The sequence below is a fragment of the Choristoneura fumiferana genome, chromosome 26 (genome assembly GCF_025370935.1).
Source record: "Choristoneura fumiferana chromosome 26, NRCan_CFum_1, whole genome shotgun sequence".
NCBI classification, from domain to species: Eukaryota; Metazoa; Arthropoda; class Insecta; order Lepidoptera; family Tortricidae; genus Choristoneura; species Choristoneura fumiferana.
Genome location: NC_133497.1, coordinates 7,342,545 through 7,363,556, shown reverse-complemented (window position 1 = coordinate 7,363,556; position 21,012 = coordinate 7,342,545). Strand labels below are relative to the sequence as shown.

The 21,012-nt window shown below is 47.8% G+C and overlaps 1 protein-coding gene and 1 long non-coding RNA gene across 3 annotated transcripts; one reads left to right on the top strand and one right to left on the bottom strand.

Moving 5' to 3' along the window:
* Window positions 1–2,243: 2,243 nt before the first annotated feature.
* On the bottom strand, window positions 2,244–7,889 carry LOC141443126 (uncharacterized). The gene is made up of 3 exons (XM_074108337.1): window positions 7,421–7,889; window positions 2,523–6,148; window positions 2,244–2,261 (listed from the first exon to the last, which is right to left on the bottom strand). Exons 1-3 carry the CDS (start codon window positions 7,887–7,889, stop codon window positions 2,244–2,246), a joined length of 4,113 nt encoding a protein of 1,370 aa, XP_073964438.1.
* A 10,174-nt stretch (window positions 7,890–18,063) lies between these two features.
* Window positions 18,064–20,592, top strand: LOC141442894 (uncharacterized). Of its 2 annotated transcripts, XR_012452984.1 has the most exons (4): window positions 18,064–18,368; window positions 18,571–18,651; window positions 19,099–19,163; window positions 19,832–20,592. It is a non-coding gene; the product is annotated as an uncharacterized lncRNA (long non-coding RNA). The 2 variants fall into 2 exon arrangements; XR_012452983.1 differs by lacking the exon at window positions 18,064–18,368 and having other exon boundaries at window positions 18,386–18,651.
* Window positions 20,593–21,012: the final 420 nt, after the last annotated feature.

The following is a 21,012-nucleotide window of genomic DNA, read 5'->3' as shown; positions in this document are numbered from 1 at the left end:
ATCAGTGGACCACGGACTTCGCTGTTCTATTGCAATAGTCACATTGTTTGTTTAATCAAAGATTTGGGTCCATATGAATACAGTTGATCAGTGGACTATAAACTTAGCTGTTTTATGCACTAATCTTTCTTAGCTTATTTCAATAGATTTGGATCCATATGAATACAGTTGATCAGTGTACTACATCTTAGCTGTTATATGAACTAGTCTTTTCTCAATTATTCCAAAAATTTGGGTCCATATGAATACAGTTGATCAGTGGACCAGGATTTTGCTGTTCTATGCAATAGTCTTCTTGTTATATCAAAGATTTGGGTCCATATGAATACAGTTTATCAGTGTATACAATCTTAGCTGTTATATGCACTAGTCTTTCTCAATTATTCCAAAAATTTGGGTCCATATGAATACAGTTGATCAGTGGACCAAGGATTTTGCTGTTCTATGCAATAGTCTTTCTTGGTTATATCAAAGATTTGGGTCCATATGAATACAGTTTATCAGTGTTTTACAACTTAGCTGTTTATATGCACTAGTCTCTCTCAATTATTCCAAAAATTTGGGTCCATATGAGTACAGTTGATCAAAGGTTTTTGCTGTTCCATGCACTAATCTTTCTCGGTTATTTTAAAGATTTAGGTCCATATGAATACAGTTGATCAGTGGACTACAACTTAGCTGTTCCATGCACTAGTCTTGTTTGACTATTTCAAAAATTGGGGTCCATATGAATACAGTTGATCAGTGGACCACGGACTTCGCTGTTCTATGCAATAGTCATTGTTTGTTTTATCAAAGATTTGGGTCCATATGAATACAGTTGATCAGTGGACTATAAACTTAGCTGTTTTATGCACTAATCTTTCTTAGCTATTTCATAGATTTGGGTCCATATGAATACAGTTGATCAGTGGACCACGGACTTAGCTGTTCTATGCACTAGTCTTTCTCGGTTATTTTAAAGATTTAGGTCCATATGAATACAATTGATCAGTGGACAACGGACTTCGCTGTTCTATGCACTAGTCTCTCGGTTAGTTTAAAGATTTAGGCCCATATGTATACAATTGATCAGTGGACCATTAACTTGCCTGTTCTGTGTTCTAGTCTTTCTTGGTTATATCAAAGATTTGGGTCCATATGAATACAGTTGATCAGTGGACCACGAACATAGCTGTTCTATACGCTTGTTTCTCTTGTTTATTTCAAAGATTTCGGTCCATATGAATCCAATTTATCAGTAGACCATGAACTTGACTGTTCCGTGCAGTGGTCTTTCTTGGTTATTCCGAAGGTTTAGGTCCATATGAATACAGTTGATCAGTGGACCACGGACGTGACTGATCTATGCACTATTCTTTCTAGGTAATTCCGAAGGTTTAGGTCCATATGAATACAATTGATCATTGGACCAGGGACTTGAATGTTTTTTTTTTTACCAGAATACACAGTTTTAAGCATTTGGCCGACCGGATCAGAATTATAATATAAAACTAATCTAAAATAACCAGGCACATGTCAGGCCATGGATGTTCAGTAAAGTTCCAAATGCCAAGATTTTCTCCCATCATCGCTTTTTCTACAGACTTTTGTTTTAATACGGGTTGTTTTGTCACTGGGTGTGAAACAACAATTATATAATTTTAACATAACAATTTGTTATTAAAACCCAAAGTATTAACACTCATTTGTTTCTCAAATTACAATAGTTTTAGAAGTCCGAGTTAATGTTTTTACAAAATTAACCTAATCCTAACCTAACCTACAATACCGTCTATTGTTGTCGATAAGTCTCACAGCTACCCTATTTATGTTCACGTGTTAAATCTTACGCGTTTGTTCGGCGTACGTGCACACCGAATAGACGATTTTTAGAGGACTGTACTTGGTGGTGAATAAAACAATACTTTCTTGTATAAATTGCTGACGAAGGAGCGGAGCGGAGCAGAGATGTTGACGGTGCGGGATCGGTGAGTAGAATGAATAGGAAATATCGCGCGCGTGGTTTTAATGCCACGCGCTCGAGCGATGCGGAAGGGTGCAGGTGAGAGGATGGGGGCGTGGCTTATGGCCAATAGGAAGGAAGGTAGGAGTGAAAGGTAAATTGCAATTATTTATTTATAAAAACACGTACACATTAAATAAAGAAATAAAATCATCAATATAAAACAAAAAACAAAACAACTTCTATTATATAAAATGACAACTTACGAGCTACGTGTAAAATATAATAATAAATCAACTTACATAACTACCTTAGCCTAAACACGAAAGAAAATACGATATACATAACTTATAACTACCTAGCTATTTTATACAATCTCCCCCTCGTGCGCGAGCACCTATAATTGCGTAGTTATAACTATGAGACGAGAGGCTGGGCGGCGTATTGATCCTGACGTTGTTTTAACCTCCGTTACTCGAATCCGGCCGTCCGGGCCTGGGTATACAGAGGTAACTATACCACGGGGCCAAGCTCCACGTGGCATAGTTTGGTCCATAATAAGAACAACGTCGCCTACTTTTGGATCTTGTTCGGAGTGACAACTTTGCCGCTTCTTCAAAGTGGGTCGGTATTCAGTCACCCATCGCGCCCAGAACGCCTCAGTCATTGCCTGCGCGGCCTTCCACGACTTGGGAGTCATCTGCTTGTCCGAAAACGTCCCAAACGGTGCTATCCCATTTGACCTCCCAATTAGAAAGTGGTTGGGGGTCAGAGCCTCTTCCTCGAGGATGGGGTTCACCGGCGTCAGTGGCCTTGAGTTGACTAGGTGCTCCGCTTCCAAGAGCAAGGTGTGGAGCACCTCTTCTGGGGGAAATTTTTCTTTCAGGGTGGCGCGTAGTGCGGTTTTAACTGAGCGCACTAAAATCTCCCACGCCCCGCCCTGATTCGGAGCTCCAGGCGGTATCTTCTTCCATGTCATTGTTTTGCTGTTCGCGAAATCTAACAGCTGATCGTGGCTTGCTGTGATTGCTTCTTTTATTTCGCGTTCAGCGCCCACCATGTTTGTGCCGTTATCGCTATATAATACCGTCGGGGTGCCGCGGCGCGCCATCATGCGTCTCAGCGTCAATATGAGAGAGGAGGCCGAGAGAGATGGGGCCAACTCTATATGGACGGCGCGCGTGGTGAGGCAAGTGTACAGCGCACCCCACCGTTTTTCATGGCGGCGCCCAACGGTTATATACATGGGGCCAAAATAATCGACCGCCGCTGCCGTGAAGGGCGGTTGATTCGACGTTACTCTTTCTTGAGGTAGGTCGCCTAGGGGGATCTTGCTGGGTACCCCTTTGTAGGCTCGACACCATTGACATTTACTGCTTATGTACCGCAGCGCGCCGCGCAACCCCACAATGTGATAACGTTGCTGCAACTCATTCATTACTATGTGGTGGTTGCCGTGGTTCATGGTCGCGTGCATGTGATGGATTATCAACTTGGTCAAACTTTCTTTTGCGTGCAATACTGGCAATCTATTTCGTTCCTCTTTGAAACGACTATTCAAGTATATGATGCCATTTTTCATTTCTACGGCCAGCTTTCTTATTGTAGAGCCTTTTTGTGCCGGCCGCCCAGCCTCTATCCGTTTCATCTCTTCATTGAATGAACTTCGCTGGCTTCGACGAGTCAACAGTATTTCGGCGAGCTTTAAGTGGTCGTTTCTGACCTTAATAATCATTTTCTGATTGAGTATCTTGGCTTTGAAAGCCTCAGCGGCGAGAAGGACGGTGGCGGTGGCACGCAACAATTTATTATAGCTTGAAAAACGCGCTACTTCTGGCAGATAGCTGTCCTGCTTACGCGCAACGAGTACCTGTTTTACTACTCTTTCTTCCCCGGAGGGGGGCAGCGGCGCCGAAACTGGCTTCTCCTTGGGCCACGTTTCGGGGTCGCGAACTAAAAATGCGGGTCCGCGAAACCATCTATGTTCAGCGTTGAACGATGCGGGGATACCCTTTGTCGCGTCATCCGCGACATTCTCGGCAGAGGGTACCCACCGCCAATTTATCGGAGAGGTAAGGTTCTCAATTTCCGCAAGCCTATGCGCGACAAACGATTTATAGGAGCGCGGGTCTGACTTTATCCATGCAAGCACGGTTTTCGAATCCGACCAGAAATAATTATTTTTAATTATATAATCAGACTCGCGCTTCACCGAATCTGCCAACCGACTACCCAATACCGCCGCCTGCAATTCTAGCCGCGGTATCGATATTGGCTTGAGCGGGGCCACCCTGGCTTTGCCCGCCACTAAACGCGCAACTTTATTATTGGCAGAGTCGGTACTTACGAAATAGACCGCGGCCGCGTAAATCTTTTCGCTCGCGTCGACAAACGTGTGAAGCTCCCCCTCCTTTGACTCTGTCGCGGGTACATACCTACCTACTTCCAGGTCTCTAAGGCATTGCAAGTTCGTTATGAAGGAGCGCCACGCTTCGTTGTGTTCTGGGGACACGGCGTCATCCCAGCCTATTCCGCTACGCCATAGCTCTTGTATGAGAGCCTTACCTACCACTGTTACCGGAGAAACGAAACCTAACGGGTCGAACAGAGACATAACTGCGCTCGTCACTTGCCGCTTGGTGGGCGGAGTCTCACCGCTTACGACCTCTGGCGGCGTGTTGCGCAAATTAACGTTAAAACTCAACGTGTCGCGTTTATGATTCCACATAAGACCAAGCGTGCGTTCTGTCTCGTTCTTTCCTAGCGTAGTCGAATCGCTACCTCTCATGTCCGTTACGTCGCTAACAACATTGGGTACGTTCGATGCCCATCCGCGTAACTCAAAAGAGGCGCCTAAATGTACTTTGTACATGTCGTCGACTACTTGCTTAGCGATTGTTTCGTCGTCAAATGCTCCTAAATAGTCATCCATATAAAAATTGCGCTCTGTTGCCCGGGCAACTAACGGATACTGCTCGCTGTGATCGTTCGCGTTTCTATTCTTGACGTGTATCGCGATGCACGGCGATGACGCTGCTCCGAAAATGAGCGACGTCATCCTATACTCTTGCGGTGCTATCGTGCGATCTTCTCCCCGCCATAGAAAACGCAAACTATCACGGTCCTTCTCGGCAACTTTTATCTGAAGGAACATTTCCTTTATGTCGGCTACGACCGCTATCCTACCTTCGCGAAATCTAATTAGTACGCCAAACAACGATTGAAGTAGATCCGGACCTGCTAAGAGCGCGTCATTGAGGCATTTACCTCCCGTCCTAGCAGCGGCGTCAAAAACAACGCGTAACTTGCCCTTCTGAGGATGTACCACCGCAAAATGCGGTAGATACCAGCTTCGCGGCGAAGTGGGCGTGTTCTCTACTTTTTCGGCGTAACCGTTTTTGATGAGATTTTCGATCTGTTTGGTGTACTCAGCTTTCGTAGCGGTGTTTTTGTCCAACTTCGATTCGAGGTTGTACAGGCGATGAAGCGCTTGGCCCCTATTTATTGGCATCGTTTCGTCGTCTGTACGCCATAGTAGGCCGGCTTCGAACCTACTGCCTACCTTTTTACATGTCGTATTTAACAGCTGGAGCGCGCGCTCGTCTGGATCGGCTTTCGGCCTACGGGGCTCGATCCCTAACGACTCAATACTAAAATGCTCTCTTATCATCGCTAGAGCTGGGTCGTCGCGCTCGCTCGCTCTTATGTGGTTGACGCGTGCTACGTCTCTGCTCGACATGGCATCCTTGCCGTGAAGGACCCATCCTAAACTCGTCAAGCTAGCGACCGGATCGTCTTTCTTGCCTACTTTTAATTGCCGCGACGTAATTAAATGCCAGTTGTCTTGGCCTATTAAAACCGTCGGTTTCGCGTAATCGTAGCAAAGCTCGTCTTCGATTTCAATGAGATGACTACACCGCATTACTAGCTCGCGATCTACCTGCTGTGGCGCGAGATTCAACTGATCGATAGTATGCGCGTCCATTGACTCGTAATTACGATTACACAAGCCGCGAATTGACAATTTAATTCGACACGATTCCGAGTCGCTTACCACGTTACCCCCCACTCCCTCGATCGTAAGAGGCTCGCTTCGACCCCTAGGTATTACTTCATCGGCCACGCCCCTTTCGACTAACGTCATCGTGGAGCCTTCGTCCAACAATGCGTGGGTCGTGACCGTTCCTAATGGACCGCGAATCTCTACCGGAATGATCTTGAGGTAGGTACTAGACTGACTAACGTGATTTACCGAACTTACCTTACCGTGGTTCGACGTCACGTGTTCGGGCGTTTTGCTATCGCTACTATGCAATAACCTATGATGCGACGCCTCGCATCCCTTCAAGCCGCACGGTACATATTTACATTTATACGGACGTCTATGGTTGTCGCCTAGACACCGAAAACACAGCCTAAAACGCTTCGCAGCTGCCCATCTATCAGCGACGTTTAAATTGGCAAAATCTGCGCACTCGGCGGTCACGTGATTGCCGTTGCACATTACGCATTTACCACCTTTCGACTCTGACGTCTCGGGTTTGTTTGGGCTGGGCGAAGTTTTAGGTTGAGTTTTCGCGGGCTTTTTGCTTACGAACTTTTTTTTACTTAAACTTGCTACAACGGCGCGCGGACGCGGTTCGATTTCGGCCTCTGACTCCGAACGTGAACTCGAACTACTATCGCTATACGCACGGGATCGCGGGGGGTGCCCCCTCGCCCCTGTCACGTGGTTCGTCCTATGTCTCGATTTACGTTCGTCGCGCGCAGTTTCGTAAGCAAACATGGCTCCGCATTGATCACCTACATTATTTAAAAATCGCGACAACAATATGAGCTCCGGTGCTCCTGCGTGAGCGGCCCTAAATTCATACCATTTGAATTTTAGGATGAGGTTCAATTTATCAACGACTCTATTTACGAGCTCGGGTGAATACAGATACTGCGGTTGATTGAGTGTTTTGATTGCCGCTACTGTATTCGCAACTTTATTGGCAAACGAAGCAATGTTTCTGCCGTCGTCGGCCAATCGTGGCATGCGCTTTATGTTTTCGAGCTCTGTCAGAATAAGCATCTCCGGGCGTCCGTATCGCCGTTCTAACGCGTCAATAATTTCGTACGGATCCGTAACTGTATATAAGATCGCCCTGACAGACTCGCGAGCCGCGCCGCGTAACGCTTTCCTCAGCCGCGCGACGTTTTGAACGTCAGAAAACATATTTTCGGTGTCGTTAAAAACCGTTTTGAACGCCATCCATTCGGCTATCGTGCCGTCAAAATGCGGCAATTCGTGTATGAATTTAGGTACGTTCGTATTTTTACCTAAACTGACCGCTTGTACTATGGCTTCTGCTAACTTCGACATATCATTTGCGTTGCCGTTCGTCGCACCCGCGGGGGCGGCGTGCGATCGTGATGACGGATCGGGCGCGCGTGCATTTACTTCAATTTCCGGCGGATCTGTCCGTGACCTACCTGCGATTGCCTGCCTATTAATAACTCGCTGATTAGACACCCAACCCTCTAGCCGTGACTCCTCATACGGTGGCACCGCGTCGCTGGAGTTTGCCCGTACGACCCGGGCGATCTCCAAGCGACTTCTGGCAGCTGCGGATGCCGCCTGAGCCCTGACTACCTCTGCGTCCTGAGCAGCGAGCTCAGCCTCTAATAGTTCCAAACGACTAATCGCCTGCCTCGTAGGCATGTTAACGACAGTGCCCGGAGCACTCGCGTCCCTATGCAACGAAATATCAATTCCTATGTCGCCTAAATGTGATTCTATCACCGCTGGTTGCGTGCCACTACCGCCGTCCAATTCTCTAGTGCCGGTGCCATTACTCCATGTATTTGTTTCCGCGGACGTCGTCTCGCCAGTTGTAGGCGTGTCGACGGAAACTGTCTTCTTGCCGGAGCGTAACACACGGCTGTCCGTGCCGTCCTGCATCGCGCACGAGGGTCCCTACGCTACTTAAAACTAACACTTCACTCCCTACGTTTCGTCCTAACCGCTAACAGCCTGAGCGGAGGCCTACCGCGGTGAGTCCGCTCAGGAATAGGAATGTAGGGAATAGGTTAGGTAGGAAACCTGTCGGCAGAGAGAACCAAAGCTTAGGGCCGCTCAGGACTGGTAGGAACGACCAGCCCCTCGACGTTACCAACTTGTGGTCCCTTTACTATGGCTCCGTACCGACGCAGGTCAGGCTGTGACGTCTTAAAAAGACGCGTGGAGTCGCCCTTAGTCCACTGTGTTTCGTACGACTGTGGCCTTTAACACCGCTAGGTGGCCTGCGTAAGTTTGCTTCCAAGTAATTAACAATGGCAAACAACCAGAGTTAATACTCGCGCGTACTTGTTTCTTTCTTGAATAACGAAGGCACGGTGGATGTACGACGAAACACGACGAAAATATGACGAAAACACGATGCAAACGCGAAGGAAACCACGACGTTGATTTTCTTTCTTCTATTATGAAAATCTTCGGCACCCGCCTGGTTTCTTGAATTTCGTCAGCAATAACAGCACAGCAATTCTTCTAGTACAAGGATTCGGCTTCTGAAGGACCACTGTTCGGCATACGTGCACACCGAATAGACGATTTTTAGAGGACTGTACTTGGTGGTGAATAAAACAATACTTTCTTGTATAAATTGCTGACGAAGGAGCGGAGCGGAGCAGAGATGTTGACGGTGCGGGATCGGTGAGTAGAATGAATAGGATCATCAAGGTATCATCTCGGCCCCCTGCGGAGCAGGGGGGCGGGGATGCTGTGACGGGGTTGTTGCCCCTTTCAGCGGCTTCATACGCCGGCCACGAATATGGCCGGGTCGCTGGGGCGTGCAGGCCTTGCGGCCTCACTACGGTGTCATGTCCGGTGTGTGTGGCCTCCCAGGTGGATTATCCTCAGCGGGCTGGTCTCTCTGTTGATACAGCTCGGCCAGCCGTCTCAGGATAATCGGGACGGGGTCCTGTCCCTCCTGGTGGGCCTGGAGCAGCTCCTGGAGAACCTGGATCAGCTCCTTGATGACCCGCGCTCCGCCGTCGTCGACTTCCGCCGCCGGTTTCGCCCACCCCTTTGCAGGGGCGGCTACCACCGGTTGCGGGCCGATTGTCGGCGCGGCGCGGGGTTGTGCCGTTGTGATCGGCTCCTTCGTTCGCGGCTCTGGGGCGGAGGCTGTCTTCCTCCTCCTGCCGCGTTTTCTACGCCTCTTTGTGGGCGGGGCTCTCCCGTCATTGGCCGCCGCCATGAGGGAGTTGGGGGCGTTGCCCGTTTCTACGGCGCTTTGGGTAGCGCCGATGGGTGTCGTGCCGTGGTGGTTGTCGTTGCCGTTGCGCGCGCGCGTTCTTGGCGCGACTCCCGCCGTCCTGTGCCTCGCCTCCCTCTGGTACTCCGGGCACGTGACGCTATTCGCGGTGTGGGGTCCCCCGCAATTAGCGCAGGTCGGCGGGTCTGCACGCGGTCGCGGGCAATCGCGCGCGGCGTGACTTCCTCCGCAGCGGACGCAGCGCTGCGGGTGGTGACAGTTCACCGAGCTATGCCTGAAGGCCTGGCATCGGTGACACTGGGCTGGTCCGGGTCGTCCGCGCCACGCTTCCACGGTGACGCCGCGCATGCCCAGTAGCGCGGTCACGTGGTAGATGGCGGGGACGGTGTTGGCTGTCCGGCGTAGTTGGGCGTGGTAAAGGGGGGCGGGGCGTCCCGCACGAGGCCGCACCTCCTTCACTAGTATGGGGAGGAACCCCTGCTCCCTCAGGTCCTCCTCTATGTATTCCGGCGCGGTGTTCGCCGGAAGTCCTCTTATTGCCACCTTGAGTGGCAGGTCCTCTCTTGGCATCCAGTTGTTCCAGGAGATTCCTGGAAACACGTCGGAGGTGGTCTTGCACGGTCCGGGACTCCGCTTCGGACCTCGGCGTAAAGACGATGCCTTCCCTTAGCGGCTTGGCGTTCACCGGGTGGCCAAGCTTCTCCTCCAACTGGCGGAAATGCTTGGGCCACTCCGGTAGGCACTTCACCACTAAGGGGCGGCACCTCTTCTCCCTCGCGGCGGCGGGGGGGGCCGGTGATGGCGGCGGTGGTGGCGGCAGCTGTGCTGGCGGTGGTGAGGGCGACGGCGGCAGTGTGTCACCGCCTTCTTCCTCCTCTGCCCCGATGTCCTCGCATGTGACGCTGCGAGGTGCGTCATCCATCGGGGGCAAGTCCAAACGCGGGATGGTTGGGCGTGGGCTTGATGGCGGCGACGTTGAGAGTCGCCGTTTGTTTGTCGCGACAAATGGTGGCGGCAGGTTGGCTGGCGGCGGGAAGCGCGACGGCGACGGGATGCGGATGGTCGGCATCGTCTGCAACGTCGGCGCTTGTGCCGGTGCGGGTGGCGCGGGTGTCGCGGGCGCGGTCGCCGCACGGGGTGCGAGCGTCGCGCGGGCGGGCGGTGAGGCGCGCGGTGTCATGTGCGCGGGCGGCGGCGCGCTAGGGCCGGGTAGCGGCGGGCGCGGGCCCGGCAGCGGCTGGCGGGTCTTGGGCGGCGAACGCGCGTTGGGCGCGGGTCGCGCCTTTGGTCGCGCGCGGGTCGCGGGGCGCATCCGAGGTGCGCGGCGCGGGCGGCGCGCGGTCGGCGCGCGGGTCGCGGGGCGCACCCGGGGGTGCGCGGCGCGGCGGCGCGCGGTCAACGCGCGGATCGCGGCGTGCGGGCGTCGCGTTGGATGTCCTTGGACGGGGCGCAGATGGTGCGCCGGGCGTGGTTGGCGAGCGGTTTGGTGGCAGACGCGTGGCAGAGCGCGGCACGGCGGGCGCAGGCACGGTGGGCTTGCGCGCGGCCAGCGCTTGCGTCGCGGGTGCGCCGGCGGTCGGCGTGGCGAGCGTGCGCGGCGTGGTGTCGCGGGGTGCGGGCGGCGGTCTCCTTCGCTGGCCCGGGTTGAAGGGCGGACATCGTTAGCCCGCCCGGTATGGGCGGGAAAAACGGGTCTTCCTAGAATGAATAGGAAATATCGCGCGCGTGGTTTTAATGCCACGCGCTCGAGCGATGCGGAAGGGTGCAGGTGAGAGGATGGGGGCGTGGCTTATGGCCAATAGGAAGGAAGGGAGGAGTGAAAGGTAAATTGCAATTATTTATTTATAAAAACACGTACACATTAAATAAGAAATAAAATCATCAATATAAAACAAAAACAAAACAACTTCTATTATATAAAATGACAACTTACGAGCTACGTGTAAAATATAATAATAAATCAACTTACATAACTACCTTAGCCTAAACACGAAAGAAAATACGATATACATAACTTATAACTACCTAGCTATTTTATACACGCGTCTTCCCGTTCTCCGTCCTTCTTTGAGTTGAGACACATCTGTTAAGGAAGTTTCAGTTATGCTCTACGCACAAAGCTACGCTAAACGTTTGCGTGTACGCGCAAAGATTTTTTTCCATCTTCGCTTTTACTACAGACTTTTATTTCAAAAAGGTTAAACAATGCGGATGGTGGCCAGATGGCTGCCGTGGGCTCTTGGTGCATTATGTTAAATTTAATTTATATAAAACTATCAGAAATTAAACTGAATACAATCTTAATAAGTACCAGGGTAGATTAGAAAACCTTATTTATTAACAATAACAAAATATCACAAAACAATATTTATTTTCAAATGGTTAATAATTTCTCTGTATCGTCATCTTTGACACACGTTAGGGGCGGAAATGGACTTCTAGTGCCTACCAATTAAATCAGTTTAATTCAATAAATAAAAAAAAATAGAAAGACCACATCCACAGCGCAGGTTTCGTCAGGCAAATATTGGAGATATCCGCAACTGGCTCCGTCAACAAAACAAATTCTGATCCACAACATACTTATTTAGTCATCACCCTAATCCTAAAGCTATCCCCGGACCGATGCAATTCACCAAACGTACCAAAAATACTACTGTACTAATAATTAAACTTAATGTTTACACTTACTTGTTTATTGTGAAAAGTGCTTAAACTAATAATTTAAGTTATAAGTTTTACAAAATTAACCTAATCCTAGCCTAACCTACAATAATGTATTGTTGTCGATAGCTGAGTGTTCACACTAGTGAATCGTCTTTCCATTTTTCAACTTGCTTTGGCAGACATAACTGTTAACTGGATGAACTAAAAGAATTGCCTTGCTCACCCGCGACCTTACGATAGCTAAGCTTATGCAAAATATGCGTGTTCATGCAGTTCCTCCCCCTCCACACTGTAAGAACACACACAAATCACACAAACCCATCTATCACCACCACCACACTACACTGACGTGTTTCGAACTCAACCAGAGCTCATCTTCAGAGTGACACAACCGTACACCATGCTACCAGTTGTTAGACTAACGAACCACAACCACCGTTTTAATTTGTCACTGTAACTCCCCAAGTACCCACATATATTTTATGAAACAAAACAAAACTACCCACAAATTATTAATATTTTTTTTTAAATCATCCTTCAAAACTACCTTGATTTTTATTTATTTACTGTCAAGGCATGTTTTATTACCAACCATTGCTGAAATTAGATCCAAGCCGTAGCAAGGGAGATGAAACTAAATTTACCTGCTCATTAATAATAGACCTCATACTGTTGTATCTAATTATCTCTTTCTTTAGACTAGTAGGGAAAGATCCGTATTCAAATGATAGATTTATTAGGTGTGACAGATGAATTGAGAGTGGAAATGCAATTGATTTTAAGATTTTTGTTGGTAAGTAATTGATCGTAACCGGTAGCCGGTGTATTTCTGAGGGATAGTATTATTTTGTAGATTTCATCCGGATTTGTTGATGTTAAAAATATTGAATTTTGTAATTGTTTCGGGCCGTTTGGAGTTTTTGAAGGTTTTTGTGCAATTGGCTTATCACTATTTAAACTCACAAAGTAACTGTTAAACTCTTCGGCTATTTCTTGTGGTGCACGTAATTCCTCATTCTGTCTATTTATTATTTTACCGATTTCTTTAGCAGCTAACTGGTTGAATGTTTTTTTAATAACAGTCCAGGCTGCTTTGCATTTAGTTGGACAGGATTTGATGTATTTTGTGTTGCAGATTTTCTAAGATTGTGCTATGCATTTTATCAGAGTCCGCGAGTAAGTAGTCAACTTATTCTTGTTAAGTATGTGCCTATCTCTGAGGTACCTATAGTATAATTTCCTTTTTTTAGTACAACATTTTTTTAGGGATTTTGTTAGCCATATATTTCTTTTGTCTTTAGTTCTTACTTTTACATTGATGAGTGGAAAACAAAGATAATGGAACAAAGTTAGTAGATCATGGAACTTTTCGAATGACCTATCCGGTGATTCCTCCTCGTACATTTCAGAAAAATATAAATTGTTGACACATTCTTCCTTCTTTCCCAGGAGGGAGATCGGGCGTCTGTGGCTCGCCCCGTACCTTCGTTGACACCGTTAGGTAACCCGGTACGACTGCAGTGTGGGCGCGGCTTTAAAATGAATAAAGCCCACGTGACGTATGTTAACGCAACGAATTGATCCAAAGATCAACGGACGGAGACAAGCGCGAACGAACGAAAAGGCTGAGAGCAGCGGAACCTCACCGAACGGCGCGCTGGCGCGGAATCGACTCGCTCCGGTTTTTTTTTTTCGGACGGACTGTTGCTGTTAGCCTCAGACGGCTTTTACAGCTGACCGGAGAGAGGGCGAGCAACCAGATGGACTGCTCAGCAAGTGGGTGGTTTAAACTTAGCATGCCAAAGGGTGCTCCTATTGAGCCGACCTCGGACTTTGGACGCTAAGGGAGAGTTGCAAGCAATCGGATTTTAATGCTACGTCGTTTCGGAAGGACTACGTTAGTCTCGACTGAGAAGAAACGACAAGAAACTCAGTCGGGTTGAGGTCTGATTGGACCTACTCGGAACATGCCGGTAGTGGTTGAAATAGTGGGGTCGCCCACGTGTGGTGTTCTGTGGGGGATGGCGTCGTTGCCTCTTCCGGAGGGGGCGGTGTGGTGAGTTCAGAAAGCTAGTGTCGCCCTGTGATGTTCTTGGGCATCTGCTATCTATGTCGGATCGAGCTTGGTTAGTGACGGTGATATCGTCGTCGGGGTCCGTCAGGACGTGACGGTGCCTCCGGAACCTACGGGAAACATTTGGAATCGGATGGTACTCCACCGCCTCCCTAAAGAGGCGGTTGGGGTGGTGAGGAGTCGAATCGAAGTACCTACGTGAGGACAGCTTCATAAACTGAGCGACGGTGGGAAGTTGCGCGTCCCAGTGAAGATCGACGTTGCGCTCAAACCATTGAGCCCCGATAGCGCGGCGCAGGAACCTGTTTTGTAGAACCTGTAGAGTATTGAGAGCAGGGCACGAGGCGGCGTGCGCAAACACGACTCTCGCGTATGTGAAAACTGGTCGTACACAAGTCTTGTAAATTATGAGTTTATTGCTAAACGACAATTTACAAGACTTGTTTAGCATCGGGTATAAGCGGCCTAATATAAACGCGGCCCTATCTCTAACTATCTTGATATGCGGCCTAAACGTCATTCTGCTATCCAGAGTGACACCTAAGTACTTGACTTTCTTAGTCCATGGAATAGGACTACCGAAAAGTCCTACTGGGGGAATGCGCGAGGTGATTCGCTCCGGATTACGCTTACGCGTGAAAAGAATTGCTGAACTTTTTTCTGGATTTACTTCGATACGCCAACGCCTAAACCAATCACCGAGAGCGGTGATTGCCTGCTGTAACCGTCTAACTATCACAACGGGGGACTTTGAAGTGGAGTAGATGGCCGTGTCATCAGCGAATAACGCATAATGCACGCCCGAAACCTTTGGAATGTCGTTTGTGAACAACGAGAAGAGAATGGAAGAGAGAACGGAACCCTGAGGAACCCCGGCCCTAATCGAATGCGAGACAGAAAACGTACCTTCCACTTTATAGCGAAAGCTGCGATTACGTAAGAAATCTTGTATTATGCGTACAAGTCGGTTAGGAAGTCCCATGGCATAAACCTTGTAAATCAAGCCATTATGCCAGACTTTATCGAATGCTTTCGCTACATCGAGAAAGATAGCCCCTGTAGGAAAAGACGAGAACTTTCCGAAGTTAAGCCGCCTAAGAATGTGCTCCGTTAAGCGGTGCACCTGCTGAATGCACGAATGCCTAGCTCTGAATCCGAACTGATCATCTATGAGTAGATTTGAATTGTTAATGAACCTCCAGATTCTAGTCTAAATGACTCGCTCGAATAGCTTGCCTTGTGTCTTTAGGAGACTTATCGGTCTATAACTACCTGGACTAGTGCGGGGTTTGCCCGCTTTATGTAAACCTATTACTGTTGCTTCTTTCCAGGCGTCTAGAAAGTGCGCGTTGGCTAAAGCGGCGTTAAAAATAACTACAAGAATAGCGAGCAAAGCTTCTGGGAGCATCTTCAGGATTCTGTTAGGAATGCCGTCGGAGCCCGGGGCTTTTCTGACTTTCAGCCTCTTGACCAGTTCCCCCAGTTCCTCGACAGTAACCGGATCTATAGGGTCAACAGGGACAGATTGAGAACGCCTGTCGACCTCGTTGTCCACCATGGCTAGGTGATCCGGGTCGATAGGGAGTTGGCTAGGTGAACATTGAGCCTCGAGGCTGGCTGCTAGACATTCAGCTTTTTCGTCATCGTCGAAGGCTGGTGTCTGGTGATCAGAACGATCCAAGGGAATTGCACTCCGATTTGAGAGATCTCGCCAGCTTCCAGTATGCCTGGTGACTAGGCGTGATCTCCCCCATCAGCGCGTTCCACCGCTCGTTACGGAAGTCCGACATACGTTGCTTCAGTTCTCTCTGTAAGCAACGCAGACGGATTCGGTGAAGTTCGCTTAGATACGAGTCATACGCTCTTGTCGCAGTATTCTTAACCTCTTTAGCTCCCTCAGGTCCTCGGGTAGGTGCCAGCGTCGATCTTCCTCGGCTGGGACCTGTTTTGAGGCCTCACTAATAATAGTGCGGAGATGACTAGAGAAGGCTTCGATTGCAGCATCGGTCTCGTCAGTTGTGGTTATGACGTTAGGGATGGCTTTAAAACTGGGTGAGTCTAAGTCTTCAAGGGACTTGCCCACCTTCACCCAGTCTATGACAGACCTGGTGGGAGGTGGACAGTTAGGAGGAGGGCCGAGCTCCAAGATGACTGGCCTGTGATCGGATGTTAGTTCGTGAGCTACTTCTATAGAACGTATCCTCATGGATACGTTCTTTAGGAGCGCTATGTCGAGTACGTCGGGTCGGTGGTCTGGGTTGTCGGGAAAGTGGGTTTCCTCCATAGGGGCTATAATATCAAAGTTGAGCTCCTCGACAAGACGATCGAGAACTGCCATTTCTGTTATTGACCCTACAGTTCCAGCGAATGTGTTTGGAATTTAGATCGCCGGCCAAAATGACCGAGTCACCTAAATTAAGTAGGGCTTCTAAGTCGGTCTTGAGTACGTCTTTGGTAGGTGGAAGGTAGACAGACACAAGCGTGATCGGACTATGGCCGGTCATCGCAATGCGGCATGTCGACACTTCCATGTAAGTCAAAGTGGGCCTCATGAGAGGAATGCAATGTAGCGATCTCTTAAAGTAAATTGACGCGACGAGACTCTCTCCGGGCGGGCTATACGAGCCGGAGTACAGCCCGCCCGTGATCGGCTATAATTTCCCGATAATTCAAGCGGTGTTATTGGTGGACTCAAATCACAAAACGGACTGAATTAAGTAGGACCGGGAATTTTCACTATCGATATCATCGTTTTCGCGGTTTTATTGGTTAATCGCTTAACTTATTACTTATAAACTATATAAAATTTCGAACTTAACCTATTTACTTATGAATATCTAAAATTTTAATTTTTTCTAGTCTGATTTCGCTGGCTGTCCACAACACGTTAAATCTAAAAAGTTTAATGAACAATTTTCCTCTAATTCTTTTTTGGACTTTATTTTTACGTGTTTGTTATTCAAACCATTAAATAAATCGAGCTGTCTCATACTTCCTTTCCAACATAGAATAAATCATCAACATACCTATAAATACACGATATTATTATTACCTAATTACCCGCAATATACTGATTCTCAAAATGATCCATTAATAAATCAGCCATTAAAGGACTCAGGGTTGATCCTATTATAGTCAAACCATCGCTCTGTAAATACCTAATATCTTTTTTTATTATTGGCGATAGACAGCTCGGGTTCTCGGGGGCGGTGCTTCGCATCGCAGTCCTCTGCGGTCTGTGACGACGGGAGTGGACGTAAACAAAACACCTTCGCTGAGTGGACTGTATCTATTTGTGTGGAGTATGGATATCGCGGTGGTAACGTTCGGAGTCCGGTTCGGTTGCAGAGGTCGGTCGGTCTTGCAGGGATCGGAGGTCCGTGATAGAGCAGTGGTCGCAGCTCGCTTAGCTGAAGGCTTCGAGAAGAGCGCTTAGGTTCGCTGTACGCGGTGAACTGATCGTTCACTCACTCACTCACTGGTGTCATCTCGTCCCCTGCGAAGCAAGGAGCGGGGATGCTGCTACAGGGTTGTTGCCCCTTTCAGCGGCTTCATACTCCTGCCACAAATATGGCCGGGTCACTGGGGCGTGGGGCCTTTTACGGCCTTATAGGTGGTGTTATGTCCTGTGGGTGCCAGACAGGGAATTATTCTCAGCAGGCTGATCGTTCTGTGTGTAGTGTGTAGCCGTGTGTGTGGACGGGGTTCTGTCCCTCCTGGATGGCATGGAGCATATTTTGAAGCACCAGGATCAGCCCCTGGATGTCTCATGCTCCGCCGTCGTTAGCTTCCGCTACCGGTTTCGCCCTCCCCTTTCCAGGGGCGGCTATTTTCGGCTACGGGCCCGCCCATTGCCGGGGCGGCGCGGGGTTGTACCGCTGAGATCGGCCCCTCTTTCTTACGCGGCTCTGGGGCGGAGGCTGTCTTCTCCTTCCCACCGCGTTTTCTACGCCTTTTTGTAGACGGATATCTCCCGTCATTGGTCGCCGCCATGAGGGAGTTGGGGACGTTGCGTGTCCACCGCGCCATGGGTAGCTCCGATGGGGTTCGTTCCATGATGGTTCAGTGCCGCCCGCGCGCTCGTTCTTGGCGCGACTCCCGCCGTCCTGTGCTTAGCCTCCCTTTGTAACGCGGTCGCGGGCAATCGCGAGCGGCATTGCCTCCTCCGCAGCGGACGCAGCGCTGTGGGTGGTGGGTGTGACTTCTCTGAGCTATGCCGAAAGACGGTGCAGCTGGGTAATTGGGTATGGTAGAGAGCCAGAGCGCCCCGCTCGCGTCCTTACCTCGTTACCAAGTTTTATTATAGATATTCCGTTTCGGGTATTAATTATAATATATTTTTCTTTTACAGTTCACAGTGGACCTTCTGCCCTCGCGCTTGGAAGGAGGAAGCCGAGGGCGTCGTCAAAGATGATAGCGGGTAAACATTTATCTTGTTTGGCCTCCCTCTAATTTTATTTCCCAATCTCTAGATTAGTAATCAATCCAAAGTGTTGGTGTAATAGGAAAGAAAACGTGTTTTTTTTTTAATTAATCGGTTTTATTATATTGACCCTAAACACAACGGGGTTACTATTAACGGTATAGCAGTTCCAATGTTCACCGCCTGACTTTATTTTCAGTTCCTATACCAGTAATTCCATCTCGGCCGAGGGATGCGTGGCGCCGCCACCATCACCTTTGTCGACGGGGTCCGAGGCCGGGTATGTTGTATTGTAAATATAATTACATCTTGTTTGTTTGGCCTCCCCTTCAATTGTTTTTTCCACCACTAGATAAATCAATCCAAATTGTTGGTGTGACAACTGCATGGCCCAGTGGTTAGAGAACCTGACTACGTGGTCTGAAACTTGAGGTCCCGGGTTCGATTCCCGACCGGGGCAGATATTTGTATGAATAATACGAATGTTTGTTCTCGGGTCTTGAATGTTTAATATGTATTTAAGTATTAGCTTTGCTTATTTTGGGACTAGGTCAATTGGTGTCAAGTGTCCCGTGATATTTATTTATTTATTTATCCTTGATTTGACCAGACTATTTTCGATCGTCTATTAATCTTAAATTTAGAGTTAATTTTTAACCGACTTCAAAAAAAGAGGAAGTCGTTGAAGAGTTCCATTGTTCACCTCCTGATTTTATGGATCCATCAGATCGCGGCCGAGATGCAAATGTGGCGCGTGCGAAGGCGGGCACGTGATTAATTATTTTATTTAAGGTAAGCATGCAGGTGGTAGGACCTTGTGCAAGGTCCGCCCGGATTGCTACCACCATCTTGCTCGCTAATCCTGCCGTGAAGCAGCAGTGCTTGCATTGTTGTGTTTCGGCGTGGAGAGTAAGACAGCCGGTGCAATTACTGGCACTTGAGGTATCCCATCTTAGGCCTCTAGGTTGGCAACGCATCTGCAATACCCCTGGTGTTGCAGATGTTTATGAGCGGTGGTGATCTCTTACCATCAGGAGACCCACATGCTCGTTTGCCATCCATTCGAATAAAAAAAAAAATGAGCATTAAATAAATTAACTGAAATTAGGTGTCGATTCGATAAAAGATGCTCTGTCAAAGGTTCAATAAAATCCCTACTTCTTAGGGTATGATTGTGTCTAGAAACACGACCGTCTGCGACAAAGGTAATGGGATTCACTATATGAAGCGAACGGGAAGTAATGCACAACAAGTACTGGAATACACCGAACAACTAATTTCATCATCAACCTAGCCTATATACTACGTCCCACTGCTGGGCACAGGCCCCCTCTCAGAGGAAGAGAGCTTGGGCCGTAGTTACCATAATTATACTATTATTAGTATGAAAAGCGTTGTTAATCTCTTGTTATAGAACAATAACGAATACAAATAAATTAAATGGACATGTTTATTTTCAGAAACGGAACACGCCGCGCCGCGCCACCATAGGATACTAATATTAGTTTTAACTATAGTTAAGTTAAGCTGTATGTGTAATTTTTGTTCGTGATTTTCACTCATAGTCAAATACCACGCACAGGACGTATCACGCTAACACATACGAGTCATATTTACCTCGACGTTTTGGAAGCATTACAGTGGCCGTGGTCACAAGTAGACCACTCTACTACTGGTCTACCTTGCCTTCTTAGCTCTGTCCTCAGTCTTTCTGTGTTTATCTATTTTATTTCATAATTTCTTATCCTTTTTCTCCCATTACGGCCTTATTGATAATTTATATTGCTATTTTATGTTAGTGGTTTATGTATTGTATAAGTATTGCATGTATGTATTTATGTTATTTATTTTAATATTATTGATTTTTTGTTTGTTATTATTTTCTGTTTCTGTTTCCGCCACCTATTTTTGTAATCACATAATTTCTGGTACCCAAATGGTTGTCTGGGAGAGATCGCTTTTAAGCGATAAGACCGCCTATTGTCTACCCTGAATGTAAGTGTTTATATCATAAGTTTTTTGTACTGCTTTATGGTGTGCAATAAAGAATATTTGTATTGTTGTATTGTATTGTATTGTCTACTCGTGAGCGTGACCACGGCCACTGTAATGTTGCCGAAACGTCGAGGTAAATATTACTCGTGTGTGTTAGCGTGATAAGTCCTGTGCGTGGTATTTTGACTATAAGTTAAGCTTTAGTTTCAATAGAATAGAATTTAGAGTTAATTTGTTTAGATATAAATAGTATAGTATTTATTAATATATAGCTTTAGTTAGTTTTGCAAGTAGTAAGTTTAGTTATTAAGTACGTTTAAAATATTATAAAATAAAGTTTTTATTTTCAAATACGTTTTATTTTTTATATGGTCTCAGATTAGATCAAAACAATATTATATTACTATTAACTAGCTTTAATAATTACCTATCTTACTTAAACATAAAAACACTTAAAGATATAAACGTTATCCAACAAGTTATTCACCTCTAGGGTTATTATCAGTGGACTGGACTGTACTCGGGTCGGGTAGAGGAAGCGGGTGCCACGGTGTGAAGTTGTTCGACCTGCACCCGTACTGCGTGTATTTTGCGCACATTATAGGACGGGAGCGGGTGGTGTCGGGAATGCGGCGGCAGCGGGCCT